This window comes from Porites lutea, chromosome 9, assembly GCF_958299795.1.
Source record: "Porites lutea chromosome 9, jaPorLute2.1, whole genome shotgun sequence".
Classification (NCBI taxonomy): Eukaryota; Metazoa; Cnidaria; class Anthozoa; order Scleractinia; family Poritidae; genus Porites; species Porites lutea.
The window spans coordinates 20,936,622-20,955,050 of NC_133209.1; the positions used below are offsets into that span (position 1 = coordinate 20,936,622).

Genomic DNA, 18,429 nt, shown 5'->3' on the forward strand with positions numbered 1-18,429 from the left:
GCTGTAGCATGCGAATAGAGCTGTCTATCCTCGTTCCTCGCCACGACGGCTATATTCGCGGGCTAGGTTAACTTTTTAACCAACTTTAATAGATAAAATATAATTATATTTAGCCAAAGCCACAAGCGAAGCTCTCGTGTGATCTTTTAACAACTTTCTATCTGCAGTAATTCAACTTTTGCCATAAGGAAGAACAAACTGAATCCCTCCTCAAAATGGACCGGAGCCTGCGATCACTTGGAGTCCAGTAACTAGCCAGTGGATAATTAAAAAAACGTCACCTCCATGAGTTTTACATCTAAAACCGTGATAAAGTCATGCGACACATGGTCATGGTCAGCGGATACCTTTTTGTCCTCAAGTTAACACAGACTGTCTATATCGTGGACGATATAGCTAGTAAGTGTGAGATTTCACATCCGCTAACATAGGTTCCGGACGTACGTACGTACGGACTGTTTTGTCGCAACCAAACTTTTTTCGATGCATAACGAAATTTTCTTACCCATGGTGCTTACTGGCGGGCGCTTCGCTTGCCCGCGAGATCACCGCTATAAACTCATCGTTACCAGGGGCACCCAACCACGGTTTCCTCCTAAATAATTTGCAAGCACTTTTTATAGGCTATTCTGAGTACTTTTAGGTATCTACAATGTGGAAATGTATTCTAAGCGGCGCTATAAAATCTGTATCTGTTCGGTCATCCTAGGGGAACGTGAGTCTTTTCGAAATTACCATGGGCTTCAGTAGTATTCTTCCTAAAGTTTTAGATGCAATTCAACATATTAAGAAGGAGAGAATTTTTCTGATTTCTCTTTCCATCACAATTTTGAGTCCGAAAATTTTACGGTTTCTTTTTTCTAGAAAAAAAAAACCTAACCTGATTATTTTAGCATATCGTAAATGTATGTATATATAATATATATAGGATTATACTATAGCTTCTTTCAGAGCTTTTTTATTTCTTATCTTTTATTTATCATATTATTCATTATTTATTTTGTCTTTATGTTGTGTCCCTAATTAGCGTCAGCTAAATACATCGACACATAAAATAAAGTTCATCATCATCATCTAATCCGAGGGGTGAACTGTGAAAAATTAAGCTTCAAAAAATCGTAGGGAATTTATTGTAGTACTCAGCTGGAACATCCTTCCTACGTCTGTATGCTGATGACACAACCCAATATATAGCCCATGAGAGCCCCTGCACACTTGAATGTACACTGAATCAAGACATAGATTAACTCTCTGGTTCACTGCGAATTACCTGCAAGTAAACGCTACTAAAACTCAGGCAATGACACTGGGCAAATCTCAGTACCCACACAATCTTTTTATTGGTGACAAGTCCATCGAAACTGAACCAACTCTTAAGATTCTTGGCGTTACATTGGATCGGGATTTGTCTTTCAAGCCCCACGTTGCAATCATGCTGAAAAAAGCGTATGCTAAGATAGCCTCACTACCGGGAGGATTGAGTGCTTGGTTCCTTCGGACGTTAATTATGATTTCTGTTACGGATGATACACTGCGACTATAGGAGAAGCCAATCGGCAGCAAACGGCAGCAACGTAATGACATGATGACAGAAAGTGTTGTGTTAATGCCACTATGGCCCCGCGTTATTAACATTTTGATTTCAAACTGATCTCGGACGCGAAAATTCAGCCAATCATTTAAAAATACAAACAGGGAAGACAGAGGCTTTTCACTTTTCTCACCATAGTCACGCGTTGATCACGCACTACGACCGTCCAATTTTTATGCTCTGATTGGTCAAAATTTGACAGGTGAGTCCATGCAGAAAATTTATACAGCATCTTGAACCTTGTTTACTTTGACAGCTGAAGCTGACAGAGTATTTTGTCAACTTGTGATGTTTTTTACTGTCTTTTCCCACTGGATGCTTAAAATGAAATACAGCTGCTATCAACAGTCTTCTTTGATTCATGGCTGGTTTGTTTATTGAATTTTTGGTTGGGAAATGCGCCGGTTGTCAAAGTTGGAAATCCGATTTCGGATGCATCGTTTTCGTTTTTCACCTTGCTGGATGCGGGGTTGAAAAGTCCCTCAAGCGATTCTGGTCTTACTTGATAGCTTTCAAGAGCTGCATCTCGAATGGTAAGCCTGAGTAATTATTGTATACAGTGTATGTTTGTTTTTTTATATCTAATTTCATGAAGTCGAGCGCAGTTTATGAGGCTAATTTATGCACGTTTGTATTAAGATCTGAGACAATGATCTAATCTAGTATATATAATCTTACAGAGCTTTAAAAAGCCTTTAGTCGATATTTTCTCACGGCATATAGAATGAAAAAACGTTCCGAAGAGTATTTAGTTATAATTTTGGCTGTAGAAAGAAAGCTTTGAGCGATTTTCTTGCCTCGAGTTCATCTTTGAAAACAGTAAACACCAGGAAGCCGGCTAACAGCTTTAGGCTTAAGCGTAAAGACTCAGGATTTTTAGAGACGCTTTAATACTTGTCTTCGTGAATGAAAATTGTTGTCTCTGTAAATGTTTCACCGAATTACATTTCTTTTATTGATTGTTAGTAGTCTCTTGCAATTGCTTTGCTGTTTGTTCTCAGTCGTTCACAAACAACGCTTGCAAGAGTACTCAAAATGCGCGCGTTTGCACGTCGTTATAAAACCATTAAATATATAAAAAAAACAAAACAATAAATTCTTTATTATGTTGAAGCGTAACTCTTTTAATGTTCACTGAAAATTTGGGACTTGTCAAAAGTGACAACCGGCTGGCCGTATAGGTGATTTTGGAAATTTTTTGAACGGTTTTGCTAAAAGCCCATGCGTGCTTCGTACGGTTCTGAATATTGAATGAGTGCAATTTGTCTTGAAAAATTGTGAAATACTGCATTTTGTCTGAGGTCTGTATGATAAAAACAGCGCCTCATATTACTGTTTCACCTCAGATGTGATGCATAAAAAGTATGAAATGTTGGTTTACACGTTCCCAGACTTGTTGGCAAGATTTTTTTAAGAAGACTTGTCGAACGCAAAAACTTCGGCCAGATTTGTTTTTTCCATGAATTCGTTTTCCAGGGCTAATCTACTGTGATCAAGAGCTATTATGGCTCTTAAATGTGATCGACGATGATTGCTATTTTTTGGGTGTATATATACCGGCTATCAATTCGATGAAAGATTTTTTTTCACTCTAAAATCACTTAGCCTAAGCTTTCCCTAAAAAGTCACATATGTGCCATTAAGTTAACTGATTTGTGCATTACAAGTTTATTGTTTGATTTAAATCATAAATTTATTAATGGGAGCTTCGCTTTTAGCCCTGGCTAAATCTATATATTATCTTGTTTTGTATTTTTAGTTTCTCGAGCGTTTTCAACACGAGCCTCTGGCTTGGAAGATTGTGCAAACACTTCGACATTAAATAAGTTATTTTTAAGTATTCTATTCTACTGTATAAGGGGACTTTTTTAGGCGCTCCTTTCGCGTGCGAATGAGGCTGAACACATTTGGTGTTCTCAAACTGCGATCAAGAGAAGAAAGCTTCTATCGAGAGATTTAAAATAGAGAGCACCCGTATCAAGAAAATAATATTTTTAGAGATCGCTAGTGGGGCGTCAGTGCAGCTGGTACAGGCTGAGTGAGAACCACTTTGAAAATCAATCTTCAAGAAGCTAGCTGCATCGCAGCTTAGACTTGCACTTTCAATTAAGTAATTCTACATAAATTTCTTTTATATTGACGCGTTCTTTCTATGTCTTTATTTTCTTTCCTTTATTTCAATAGCTGGAGGTTCATTAATTTTGTCTCATAAACTCCTTCATTTTGCGTACTATATGTATCGCAAGACATTTTTGAGAAAGCTTTGTGTTATATGGTTTTCTTTGATGTGTAAGGATTCACGAGGTATTTTTTTTATTCTAATCATATTATCGCTCATCAGAATAAATTGAACGCGTCAACTCGTCTTGTTTTATTTCTTTTTTAATAATGTCGAAGATCATCGACGAAGACGGACGATAATATTTGTAAATGTTTAGTCTTTATCGAGGGCGGCATTAATGACTGGATAAAATTAAAAAGGGGTGTAGAAAAAGAAAGAAATCTTTTAGAAAAGTTTAACTAGTCAACCTTGCTGCACTGTCAAGCTTTTGAGTCCAATTTTAGTCTTTTTGGAATGGTACTGTAGTCTTTAGAGTCAGAACTCGCCAAACGTACTTTATTGTCGACATTGACAAATAATTGTTTGTTCCTTTTCAGCTTTTTAAGTCAAAATAATTTACTATTTAACATTTTAATAGCTTTCTGGGCTTTCTAACATTGACATGCTTTCAAGAAAAAACTCCTAATATGCAACAGTCGTCGGTAATACGGTTCCAACAAAAGCGCCATTCAGGCGCCTCTGTCAAATAAATACCACTGAATTAATTTCGTCCATAGATTAAAAAGTTCGTTTTACTAATTACTACTAGCCATAATGTTCTCTATGGGTGAATCGAAAGTGTTACCAACTCGACCCATGAGAATGCTAGGCTTTGTTATCATTATTATTATTATTATTCGGTTTTTTCTTTGGTTTGTTTTATATCAGACTTTTTTTCTGTATATAAACCTCGTTTTGAATAAAAAACCCATTTGCTGAAAAGTAAAATTGCTTCGCGCAGGAGAAAAAGACTTATCCGTTTCATCGTTGTTTGTTTGTTTCTAAAGACTGCCCATGGTTCATTCTAAAAATCTATCCCTTTCTTTTACATTTTTTGGTCGACCAAAACTGTTCCAGGAATGGTCTAACTCATAACCTCCGAGGTGCTTGCTTGTGGAGTCTCTTCTTCTCGATTTTCGAAGAAGGGCTGCCGAAGAAGCCCTTAATTACGTCGTAATCTGAAATGACACGCTCGAGCAAGGTCGGCTTTTGATCCTGAACATAGAAGCATGCCTACATGTACTTTAAGACCGCACCACAAATTAATTTAAACTTGACACATTTAAAAGAGGATGCGACTCAAAACCCCCTCAAGCACCAATGTTTAACCTTTAGAAAACTTGGCATTTAACTGCCAGCCATGAAGAGACCCTAAGCACGAGTGAATTATCAAGCACAAATCGCATACATGAAAACTCATGCCAACTAAAAACTTCGCAAGACAAAACTTTAAAACAACCTACAAAATACGTTTTCTTCGCAACAAGATTTGAGCAATGGCAAAATGCTCGGATCAATCTCTTTTACATCTGCATTTGCAGTACAACAATTAATATTAAAGTGGCTAAACAGCTGTATTTTTACACATCTTTGAATCTATTACACTGAAACAAATTGATCTTTGTTGTAAAACCATTAAAACACATGTATTACAAATAGACTGAACTTTATTATGATATTATGTTTTGGACGATCGGAATAAATATCACGTGACAATGACGTCAGAACAGTTTTGGCCCGAAATCGAATTTCTGCCCTTATCGGCATTTTTTTGGAAATGCTTTACGCTACGTATACTTTGGGTGCTTGTCTTTTGATGTGCGAAGTTTCACAAAAATCTATTAGAGGAATTTCGAGATATCTTTGAATTTCTACAAAAAGGATATAAATTATGCATGCATTGCGCTGGATGTAATGCTGGATTTAATGCAGACAAATTTTCTACCTTTCAGAGGTTCCCGAACCGTTTTTGTAACTCATTCGTTTTGCAAATGACCTTTATACACTCTACAAACGGCTAAAAGCAAGTAGACTTGCGCCATTTCGAGAAAACATGAAAACATGTGAATCCGTCAAACACAACTAAAGCTAAGCTCTTTTTGTAATTTCTAAGGCTATTTTCACGAAAACAGCGATTAAACCAAAATTCGTCGATAGATCGAATTTCAGTGCTGCAATTGATCAGTGTACTATAAAATCCCTTAATTTCGTGTCCATTGAAAACTGTTTAAGGTGATTCCCTAGTAAAAGAACCTAACATAGATTTTATATGAAACTTGGTACACTGATGTAACAAGTCAAGAAGATGATAAAAAAGTAATAAAAAGTGGGGGTCACCGTGCTCGTTTTGACGTCACAATGCTGACAAATACGGCTATTTTGGACCTTTTGACAAAAACCGCGCGTAGCCCAAAACTATACAAAAAGGAAAGATTTTTTCAATGATTCATGTGGTATCGCATGGAATTTGACTTTAATGTATTGTTTATCCACTTACGTACCATAAAAATGCCTTTTAATGCCCTTGTTTTTACTTTACGCTCCAAAGTAGAATTAAATTGGACACGCGCTATTCGACACGTGATAGCTCAATCCGTACAATTTAGTAAAATTGCCAAAAAACTGAACATAGATTTGTGCCAATTTTTTTCTCAGCGAAAGGAAGCACTGTCCTTATTAAAATCATGAAATAAAAAATGGGGGTCACCGTACTCGTTTTTGCGGTAGAGCTGCAGAAAGTGCGCACCAAATGCATTTTGCTTGATTTTTGAGAGAGGACTGGGGCGAGTTTTAAAATAGAATGTGTGTGAAAGGGGGAAGAAAGTATTAAAAAATCCGTTTTTACAGAATTTACATCAAGATATCACATTTAGGATACAATGTGATAAAGAAAGCGTTTAAATGAAAAGCAAAGTGAATAAGCACAAATTAAACATCCACTATCGAGGTTCTCCGTGAGGAAGTCCAACTCAGCAACACGCGTACTGCTTACGTTATGCATATTCCCACCACATTGAGTCTCACCTCGGCAAGAAACAACCGCAAGCAAAAATTTCAATAGCGTTTCTCTTCAGTCAACTTCATTTTAATAATGTTACTTCACAAGCTCTTTTTTACGGAGGCCATCTTGTTATGCGCAGTAAGAGATGCGCAGTGCAAAACCAGGGAATCACCTTAAGTTGTCTAACGTAGGCGCAAAATTAAGTAAATGTTAAAGCGATGTCATAGATCTGGCTCAGTTTTTGCTTTCGGATTTCCTATTCCAAATTCCCATGCAGCAGGCGCGAATTAAAGGTGCCTGGTTTCCCTCTGAAATCTTTCAGAAGAATGGTAATGCTGTAGAAAGGAAGAAAACAATAGTAAATAGATTGCGGGGGGCAATCAAGCGCGGTAAATTCTCGCGTGCTGCATGGGTATTTGATGTTGTGCTAAACTTGAGACAATAGGAAATCCCAGAGTAAAAACTTAGCCAGATCTATGACATCGCTTCAATATTTACTCAATTTTTCGCCTACGTTAGATAATTTGTAATGGACCCGAAATTCGGGGATTTTATAGTAAAAAAGAAAAAAAGAAGTAGCTCACAGTGAGGAAGGGGGGGGGGGGGGGGGAGCGGGGGTTGGGGTTGCGTTTGGAGTTTTAAGTTTCTCTGAATCTTCGGACTCTCTTAGTCCGTTAGTCGGAATGTGAAGTGACCGTCCGGCCAAAACCGCTTTATCCTTATCTCACAGGGCAATCTTCAAAACCCTGAATAGTTTACCGTTCAATAGTCGATTTTCGTTAATGAGTGTCTTTGAATAAGGGGAAAAAGCAAAGAAAAACAGTATTTCCAAATATGACCTTTTAAATTGTAAAAGATTTGCGATAGATATTTGGTTAAAATAAAAACGAAAGCAGAATTGCGAATCATTTCTTCGTAGTGAAATAATGTAGAGTACTAGTGTTTTTCTCATATAAGTAAAGTCGTTTTTTTGCGACTGTAATGAATTAATTACAATTACAATTAATAACATGTCCTTTCAATTTGACTGGTTGTGGTGGTACAATAAGGAGAATGGTCCATTTACACTTTGATTAACGTACCTTTTGATCATTATTATTGTTTTAACATCCGACCAATCTAGCTTAATTATAAAGAAACCATTTGGCTTTAGTTGATTTTTTGGGTGTTTCTGTTGTTATAAGAAGTTGGATGGTCGTTTTACATTTACTGACAGATCTATAGATACTTAACGTATTTGGTCATATTATTTCAACATCAAGCCAATCTTAATTATACAGAAACCTTTTAGTTTTAATTAATTGCACGTTTGTTGTCAGTGGTGTTTGTGGTAATGAAGAAGAATGGTCAATTTACATTATTTGTTCTGTAAACACTTTATACGCACCTGACATTATTTTGATATTCGGGCAATCTTAATTCTATAGAGGCCTTTTCCTTTTGCCTTTTTTTGTAATTTTCTATTTTAATTGATGACATGTCTTTTCCGATATGTTTTTTAAAACACTCCGGCTGTCTCTTCGACGATAGTAGGGACGTGAAAACATGCACGCACTAGTTTGTGGCATGTTTTTCCTCTGACGTCCTGATGCTGTGAGAAATTGAACAAAGTTTACACTAACTGTTCTACTCTTATTCCGCTTTACAAAAAAACTTATCGCGCAGTCCACAAGGTTTTGCCCTTTTTCATAAAAGCTAAAAGCAATTATCATCTTTAAATGCCACTGAACAAAAACATCAGTAATTGCTTTTAAATTTTTCTAGCCACGGTGGCTAATAGAATTAGTCCACTACCATCTTAATCGAACTGCATGCCTCTTTGCCTGTCAATTGCTACATATACTGGGAGATATCGCAGGTTCATTGCGACCAGATCGTTGAGAATTACAAAGAAAGTATCCTTCGCTCTTTAAAAAGGCTCCGAATCATAGCGACATGTTTGAAAATTCCAGCTCTGGCGCTGGGAGCTTTGATGATGGGGATTGCCAGTTCTCGAAGGATTCCAACGCAGAGAAGGTGATCAAGGTGTTTGCTTATGTCTCCATTCTCCTGGTTTCTTTAGTTGGAAACACTCTTGTTATCGTGGTTATTTACAAGAATAAACATCTTCGGAAGTCGATTAATTATTTTGTATTCAACATGGCCGCCTCTGATCTTCTCATGTCGTTGACCATTATGCCAGTAAGGATAGGGGAGATTGTTACCGGATCCTCTGCCTTTATGGTGGACAGTCCCTTGTTAGTGGGAAACATCTTGTGCAAACTTTGCTACTTTCTTCCTGATGCTTCTATTGTGGTCTCTATAGAAAGCCTTGTGTTGATCGCAATAGACAGGTTTATCGCTGTTGTCTATCCTCTAAAGGCAACACTTATCACATCAAAATCGCGTTTAACATGCATTCTGTGCGCGTGGATTGTGGCCGTTGCGGTTTATGCTCCTTACTTCTACACCTTTCGACTGTTCCCTAACGAAGATGGAACCTATGAATGCAGGCCAAGATGGGACCCAGCGTTTGACCATGAAGAAACACATAAATGGTACGTCACGGTCATATCCATAACTTTTCTTATCTTACCCGTCTGTGTTCTGGCCATCTTGTACGCCATGATAGCGTGCACCGTCAAACGAAACGCCACAAAGAGGAAAAAGATGTCTTCAAGAAGATCACCTCATAAATACCAAACGAGCCGGCAAGTTCTTCGCCTCTCAGTGGCCATAATAATCGCTTTCTTGGCCTGTATTTTCCCGATGCTTGTAAACATGTTCATGGCAATGTCTTACTTACACAGTGCAGAAGAACCCACTTGCGCATATCTAACTATCTTGCAATTCATTTCATTCTTAATGGTGCATTCCTGGAGTGCTGTAAATCCCTGTATTTGTTTTGCCTTCGGTAAAAACTACCGAAACGGTCTTAAGTACATACTCTCAAGGGAGGAATATGGTTTTCAGATGGATGGTTCGACTTCACGGGTTACTAAAAACACTTCTATTAGCTTGTAAACATGTGGATTTGATAGTGCCTTGTGATTTAAAAGGGGCCTATAGAAAAAGAGTCAGAATATGGCAAGAAAAAGAAGTGTAGGAGGAATAGAGATTTACCCTCACATTACTCTTGCAGTTCCCTTATTTCCTCTTGGTATTAAGAACGCGTCCAAACCTGTATATATTAAGCAGTCTATTTTCAAAAGCAAAGAAATGGTTTCCCTTGCTACTACCCCGAAGTTAAAATAGCTTAAAAGGGTAAAGGAGTCCCCTTTCCACTCTAAAGCTCATTTTTTTTCCCCGAATAAGTCCCTAAAAAGCCTGGATTTTATCTTTCTTTGGTTTAATTTCTTCACTTGTCTGTAAAAACAAGTTCAAACTCGAACGTTTGTATAAACGATGTATAATTATGTATTATCGATACTATCAAATAATTATAAAATTATGCTTCGTGGGTAATATTCAAATAATACGTATTGTAAGGACAAACGCACAGATGAGTCAGTGAAAGAGCAGGTGAAATACTTGGCACACAAGAGCGGAAACTGAAAATTTTCCCATGTCACGAGACATCCAAGTGAGCTAAAACTGGCTAAAATCATCATGCATGGTCGCGTTCCTGGCGGTAGAGGGGGTGGCAGGCCCCGAAGAGGCTGGATGAAGGACATCTGCGACTAACGCTTCTCAGGCTATCATGCTTGCTGAGGATAGAGAGCTAGGGATGAGACAGCATCAGCGTGCGTCTACGGATCCTGAGAGATCTTGGCCGTAAAAGAAGAAAATGTATTGTAAAATTTTACTCATTAACATTTAGCTAAAATAAAAGCAACGAGCAAAGCAATTTGAAAGTTCTAAAAACCGGTCGGGTGGTTCATGTGGTTATTATTATTATTATTATTATTATTATTATTATTATTATTATTATTATTATTATTATTATTATTATTATTATTATTATTAGGGTCTGTCACCCTAATGCTGTATCGTATAGGGACCTAGAGCCACAACAAATCTATCGTATCCATGAGAACGAGAAAAAGCGTCTCTACTCAGAGAGAGTCCTGGACATCGAGCATGGAACATTTACACCCTTGGTCTTCACCACAACTGGCGGAATGGGAAAGGAGTGCTTGAAGTATCATAGCCGTTTAGCACAGCTGATTGCCATCAAAAAAGGGGAGCAGTATGCCAAAACCATCTCATGGATCAGAACCAGAACCTCATTCGCACTATTGAGATCTGCGTTGGTTTGTCTTCGAGGCTCTAGGACCAGAAGAGTGCCATGTGACATTAAGAATGTTGATATCGACGTCGAAGTTGCTGAAGGAGCCATTAAATCGGACTATTGATGTGTTTCCTTACTTCATATATATCTTTTTATTTCATTATTATTATTACTATTTTCTTTGTTTTTTTAGCAGTTGAAAGAAACTTTTGAATTGTAGAGGTTGACAGTTTTTTTTTTTTTTTTTTTTTATTGAAATGAAATGTTTTTTAATTCGAAAAAATTTTTCTTAGTTTTAATTAACTTATTTTTAAGCTAAATTAAGTGCTTTTTAAATAGACAGAAATTGTAAATAGTGTTTTTGAATGAATAGTTTTTTCTTTTTTTTAAGCGAATTAATTGTAAATAGGATTTTAATAGTTTTTTAATAAAATTGTCTATTAATTGTACATTCAAAAACATTATTATTATTATTATTATTATTATTATTATTATTATCATTATTATTATTATTATTACTACTACTACTATTACCATTATTTTTATCCTGAACTTCATTTATACGATTGGTACAACATAATAGGCGAGCCCATTCCCAGGGTCCAGGGTTAGATTGACGTTGAAGTCTATTTGATGGAGAGTGCCTTTCGTAGGATGTGTGATGTTCGTAGTGTGATCTTCTGTAGCTCATGTTTTTTGATGTTACCTGGGATTTGTCGTATATATTTCTCCAACCCTTTCTATGTTAGTCCCAGGGCTCCTATCTCTACCCGAATTGTTGTGGCTTTCACACCCCACATTCTTTCAATTTCGATTTCAAGGTCTTTATACTTGCCTACAAGGCCGGTAGACCGTACGTTTGAAAGATTTTGCCTCCACTGCACAAACGAACACGCACACGACTATGAGACGTGGGCGCGCTGTTCAGCCAGGCCCATGGTACACTCAGATGAATGAAACGCTCAAAAATTATAGCTTAGAATTTCGAAGAATACTTAGTCGATATTGTGACTGTCTATGCAGGAGCGCCGCCAAATTTCAAAAGCACCTCTCTCTAAATATTATGGCGATGATAATGATTATGATAACGATTATGATTAAAATAATAAAGAAGAATAAAACGTTCTAATTCCTTATATGATCCCTTGAAATCAGAACATTAATTTGTACTAAGTTATTAGCGGAGCTCCGCGTGCTCGCGAAGCGCGAGCGGAGCCCCATAGCTAAGAAAATTTGGTTATCTATCCATCCAAGGAATTTTGGCAATCACGTGACCGTCCGCCCGACCGTCTGTTCATCTGCGTCACAGGAAAACCAATGTGAAATTTAGTGTGGGAGCCTGCAACGTGGTATTGCACATCCAAGTTGTGGTCAATTGACAGCTGACAATCAGGATATCCGCTGACCAGTATCACGTACCCATATTGCGGGTTCGACACATCGAGTTTACGTGTTTTTTTTAAGTTCTCCGCTGAGAAGTTACTATTTTTCATCTGATCGCAAGCTGAACTCCCAAGTGAATTTCTTTGGAATGGTTTCAAGTTTATTGTTTGAAGTAAATTACATATTTATTAACGGGAGCTTCGCCTTTAGGCTTGGCTAAATCTGTATATTAGTAAACTTCAATCTTTGGATTACATATTGAACTTAAACTGCTACGGGGTCCATGGGCTCCTGACTACTAATACAAGTACGACACCATGTACAATAAATTGAAGGATATGACATCATGACAAACAATCTTTATTCCGAAAAAAAAAAAAATCCGTCGAGTATCTGCTTGATTTCGATTAAAATTCGTGCTTGATCTGCTCTGAAAAAGCCGTATTATTTACTCTAAGGAACGGAACGTGTCGTCCTCGAGCTGAGTAACGGGAGCAGGTGTACTGCGGTAATATATCAAAATTTATGAGTGATGACAGAACACCTTCCTTTTCCATCCACCTATAGTTCGATCACATTCAGTGATCTTCTTCTGGGTGACTAACTAGCCGTTAACGCACGGCACTTTTAAAATTGCTGAATTGCCAAGGCAACACGCGCGCATCATAACTGAAATGACTGTTATTTTAAAAGTCTAATGGAAAATTGCATGGCATCTCCTACGCGCGCCCACACGCGTCTTTCTGTTTTAGGCATAAAAACGATCATCTTTATTAAGTCCCTGTCGGCGCAGCGTTCCTAATTTGTACATCCACTGTCACCTCCTTCTCCCGCAGCTCCCTCTCTCCTATGGCCCTGTCTATCAACTGTATACACATATGCTTTAATCCTAAGTGTCCCGAATTATGAAAATACGCTGGTAAAGAGTATCATCATAAGATTCCTCTTATTTTCTGAAGACAACTTGAGAAGAGCATTGCTTCTGTGATTATTAAACCTAAACCGAAAGGTAGTGGTAGTGGATGCAACATACTGAATGCCACAGATCTTACAAGAAATGAGATAGACTACATTTTTTAGAGTGCGAAGATACTGAAAGCGTAACTCAGCATCAAGTATAAGTAATATTCGAAAATTATCGTTAAAATTTAATAGTAAGTTTGTTAGATGTGTTTCTAACTAGACCTTAATCAGTAACAATGAGAAATCAATCCTTTCTCAACGCTTCAAACCGGCTTTGCATCTCTAAACGCCTCTCCGAAGCACCGCCAACTTTGCAATGTTGTCTGGATTTGTCTAACGCACGATCACCTTGCACAGATTAGTTGCCCAGAGTGTTGAAACTTTAGCTTTTTATCTCGTGTGCTATTCGTATCTAAAGGGACATACTTATTATCACTGTCCGCCAATCTTTAGACGTTACATTTGTCAGATGTGCAGCTTAAAAAAGTGTGACCATCTATATTAACAAAACCGAAAGGGTTTTACAACTTTAATTACTGCCCCCGTACAACTGCATTATAATAGAATACATGGATTAGATATAAATAATGGATAACACTTGGAATATCAAGACTCGGTATATTCTTTGTAAATATCTTTTGATGGCTTTGATTATGGACACCTTCTTTGAGAAGATCGCTTTATAGTGTGCTTGTTGGGTTATTTAACTTAAAAATAATGTATTAATGAGTGCTTAATAATAGTTTTTTCAGAGGATATCTCGCCTGCAATATTGATAATTAAAGGAGCGCATTCTGCTTTTTATTCTATTTTTATTTCTTTGTTCTTTTATTATCGTTATTATCGATTTTTTTACATATTGGAATTACCACGCAGCTACACAACTTTTGCCTCAGAATTAAGCGTAAGCGTAAGAAACTGACGATTCCCAAGCTTGTAATTACCGGTCTTTCGTTCAAACTTTCACTTGCACTGACTTTTTCAACTTCTTCGCCAGACCTCTAAGCTTCGCTCGAATCAACGGCGTAACAATGCTTAGAAACAAGCCAGGAAGGGCGATTTTTTTTTAACTTCCGTTTCGCTGACACAGCTTTAGCAGAAATCTCTCTCTAGTCGTTTTCGTCGACAAAACGAATAGCAATATCGCTCTTCGCGTCTTCCGCCATTTTGTTCTGCCTCAATTCGTGAAGGACGCGTGGCTCTGAGCGTGGGTCATCCACGCGCAACACATTCGCGCTATGTGATTGGCTGTTGTCTAATCCCCCTTTGGATCTGTGGTCTTAAAAATAACTCGGGACGAATTACCTATCGAATAGGGTGTGTATGGGGGAAGCCTTCTCTGTCCCCTTTATCCTCTCTTGCCTGATCCTAATAGACATTAATGAAGAAAAATGCGCAAAACACTAAACACACATATGTACATGTTTTATTGAGCTTAAATTTTATTCTTCGAAATATAATACAGTAGATAAATTACACAACTCTTGAGCACAGAATCAATGGAGAAAGTTTATTGCCTTTCATAATTAATACACAATTCAGAGTTTAGTGTCAATCCGAGTTAACTGAAATATCACTTATACATTAATTATTAATCCCTGACTGAAAATTGAACTAACAGAAAACTCGAAGAAACAAAGCTGTGCATTTTGAGAATATTGTAACTTTTAATTTCCAATGCATCTAGTGAAATTCGAATGCACTTTTTTTTGAGATACAATAGTGTATTATTACTATCTACTTGTTATATCGGCCGGGGTTATTTCGTTGAAAAGAACTAAAACTGTATCTGAGGCTGGATGCTTTCTCCCTTGAAGCGACTGGCAACATTCTTCACTTCTTTTGTGGCCCAATCTCCTCTTTTATTCTGAAAGAATATCATGGCCAAATTTTTAATTGCTGACCAGTAAAAAGGCCATTACATTCGAACACAAATTCAATGCTTTAGGAATACGTTTGGTTCTTTGAAATTCTCTCTGAAGAACACAGTGGGGAAATAAAAATAAATATATAAATAGAGACCTTTAGATTCTAAGACGAAAAACGACTACAAGGTCGAGATTTGTAGTGACTGAAAGTTTTTTCGCGTATTTTCATTACATGTAATTGACACCCTGGAAGGCTTCATTGTACTTTTGATTCACCGGAGACGCTAGCTGGTATCTTTCAGGAGGTTAAGCCCTCTCCCGATCGTAAAATTATAAAACTTTTAACACTTGATACCTTGTTTTTGCCACTACGACATTCTCGAGAAAACTCACCTTTTCCTGCCAAAATGACGCTGATTCACGCGCGCGCGTACTACTCGGTATTGAGTAAATATCTTACTCGTAGTCGTACTCGTCTTAGAATCTAATTTGGCCTCTTTTATCTCACCATTACACTCCCTGCTGTAGAAAATGTCCTCTTTTCATGTCTTCTCCTTCCGAAATTAAAGCCCTTCATACCTCCGTTAGCGACAGCTTCACTTTCAACTGAAAATGTTATTAGTACAACAAGGGCAAAAAGGATGCAACTGGCGCTGATTTCCATCGCTTAGTGTAGTGCTCCGTCGCTGCTGCAGGGTACAGTCTATAGTGGCCAAAAATTTTTATTCGACCGAACTTAAATAAGCAATGTCCAATAATATTTTGGACATTAGAATACAGAGTGGTTATTATTTGGTTCAGTGCTGTTATTACAAGTTTGATTTGCTAATTGGGAAATGAATACTTATTTCTTATTTATTGAGTAACTGACAAAAAGTACGCCTGTAAATGGCATCTTAGCATCAAAGTTGTTAACTTTTATCATAAGCTTTACAGTTATTAAGGGTGCGTTCCATTGACCGTATTTCCCTATAAAATCCACAGCGAAAATGTTTCAAGTGTGCTGTATCAGCGTCGTGAACCAATTTTTCAAAAAAATACTTTGCACATCGTAAAAATTTAATGTCAGCCTTAGGGTTGTGGATTATGAGGGTATTTTACTAAGTGTATTGATTGTGCAATGAAGCCATTTCTAGATGTCTTTTAATATCGGCAATTGCTTTTTCGCACCCTTGACGTGGCTAAAAATTCTCTGTGTTGACAGTTTTGTCCACCGATCGCGGCCAGATAACCTCACAATGAAAGAGACTCTCATCGTTGCTCATTCAATAATGTAGTAATGTTGGTAAGTGAGTAGGTACGTCTGAGACCCGACGCAGACATTAATAAAGTGGAAAAAAGCATATCAAGTTCATAAAGGCTCGCTAATTAACCTTAGTCTCCAGTTTTAACATTGGCATCGCTTAAGTTTAATTTTGAATGCTTTTTACACCACTAAGTTTACATTTATAATTTTTTCACATATATGTGGTTCACCGTGCAACTTTCTAACTTCGAACGAGAATTGTGTCCCCAATTTACACATGCGATGTAATCTAAAGAAGTTTATTTTTTGTCAACGGGGCAATAAATACACACAGATATTAATATGAAAGAGTAATAAATAATGAAAAAGTATAATTTGAAAAAGTAATATATGCTAGTATACGAAGTGGTACTATTGGCCGTTTAATTTTTGAATAAAAAAAACATTAGCTACATATTGTAGGCAATACTTGCGGGTGGTCTCAGTTATCTATGAATGTATATGATATATGAATTCTCCTTCTTCTTGAATATGCTTATTTGACTGCTATGAAGGAACAAAAAACTTTAAACATGAAGGGATGCACCATTGTGCGTGTTTTTGTTTTGTCTATCGAAAAGGAAAAAAAAAAAAAAGAAAAAAAGCTATTATTATTATCTTAGTTTATGACCCAAGATATTCGTGATAGTTCCCAATGCCATTCATAGAGTGGCATTTAACAAGATCATGGCATTTATTAAAATCCATAATATTACCGTGAGATAATGATAGGTTGGAGGATAACAGCTGATTTTTTTTTTGTCATTATTGAAAGCCATGAGCACAACATAATCTGGATTGCACATTAAACTTCGACTCGTTAGGGACGATTCGAGCACAATGAGTCCCGTTTTGGAGTGTTGCGTTACTGGACGCAGTTAGTGTCCTAGACATTAAAATCGTCTGTTTTAGTGAGTGCAACTGGACGACGCAACAGAAAATGTCTATTTAGTTAGTCATCTCACGCTTAAAGCATCTGTCTTATTTACCGATTTCAATTTATACAAGACGTTAAAGTGGTCTTAAAGTCGTCTGAGGACCTAAAGGGAAAAAGGTTTACCGACTATTTCAAAAGTCAACTGCAGTTGAAGTTTACAGAGTACCAACGAATTGCTTGTTTAGATTTGTACCTTACCATGCTACCACGTTATATGACGCAATTGCGACATGAGTAACTAGTGTACACAGGAATGATATGCGCGCGCAGGCAGCGGACGTGTAAGTCATCCCAACATAAGTTGAGTGTCGGCTTTCGGGAATATATCGGATTTTCTTTTTAATTTTGTGCTCTTCTTTAAACCCAAAAAGCAATAAACAATATTAGTATCAGTAGACGAGAAGAAAAAGTGTATATCACTCCTCATACGTATACTTTATTTAAGCTTGAAAAGTTATTTGTATTTGAATAAGTTCTCAATTTTGTTCTTGAGTCTAGAACTGAATGACTTGAAACGATAACAAAATAAACAGGGATTACCTCCTTTAACCTCTATGGGTTAACAAACACAGTTGCTGTTCTTATGCATGTCCTAATAAATAATCATTTTTTTAGTCAACAACCTTTTACTTTGTGCAAAAATGGATTGTGATTTTAACATGTTACGGATCATACAGTTAAGCAAGGCTTTGTGTTCCCAAGTAAAAGGAAAAAGGACTAGTTGTTGTTGCTGTTGTTGTTTTATTTTTTTATTTACATTGTTTTTTCGTGGTAAGATGATACCTGCAGTTTTAAATTATTCTGGAAAATAGAAGAAAAAAGCAAAGTTAACGCTCTTCTCTCATGGTTTCTTCCGGTCTGAGATTTTCACAGCCCATCATTCTTGCCGCTTCACAAACCAGTAAAACGCCGTTAAGAATCTTGTCCTGAAAAATAGCCAAAGCAATGATTAGTTTATAAATATGTCATTTTAAAATTACTTTAAGATTTATAACTTCAAACTCGGGGTGGATTCATTTGCAACATACCCGTGTTTTTAGGCTTAAAAACAATAAAAACATTCCAGGGGGAAAATTCGACAGCTATACGC

General features: G+C 37.0%; 1 protein-coding gene and 1 long non-coding RNA gene across 2 annotated transcripts; one reads left to right on the forward strand and one right to left on the reverse strand.

The window, feature by feature from the left end:
* Positions 1 to 8,700: 8,700 nt before the first annotated feature.
* On the forward strand, positions 8,701 to 9,725 carry LOC140948349 (neuropeptide FF receptor 2-like). The gene has a single exon (XM_073397586.1). It carries the CDS (start codon positions 8,833 to 8,835, stop codon positions 9,694 to 9,696), a length of 864 nt encoding a protein of 287 aa, XP_073253687.1. The 5' UTR covers positions 8,701 to 8,832; the 3' UTR covers positions 9,697 to 9,725.
* A 5,013-nt stretch (positions 9,726 to 14,738) lies between these two features.
* LOC140947223 (uncharacterized) lies at positions 14,739 to 15,868 on the reverse strand. Its single transcript, XR_012166933.1, has 2 exons — positions 15,626 to 15,868; positions 14,739 to 15,116 (listed from the first exon to the last, which is right to left on the reverse strand). It is a non-coding gene; the product is annotated as an uncharacterized lncRNA (long non-coding RNA).
* Positions 15,869 to 18,429: the final 2,561 nt, after the last annotated feature.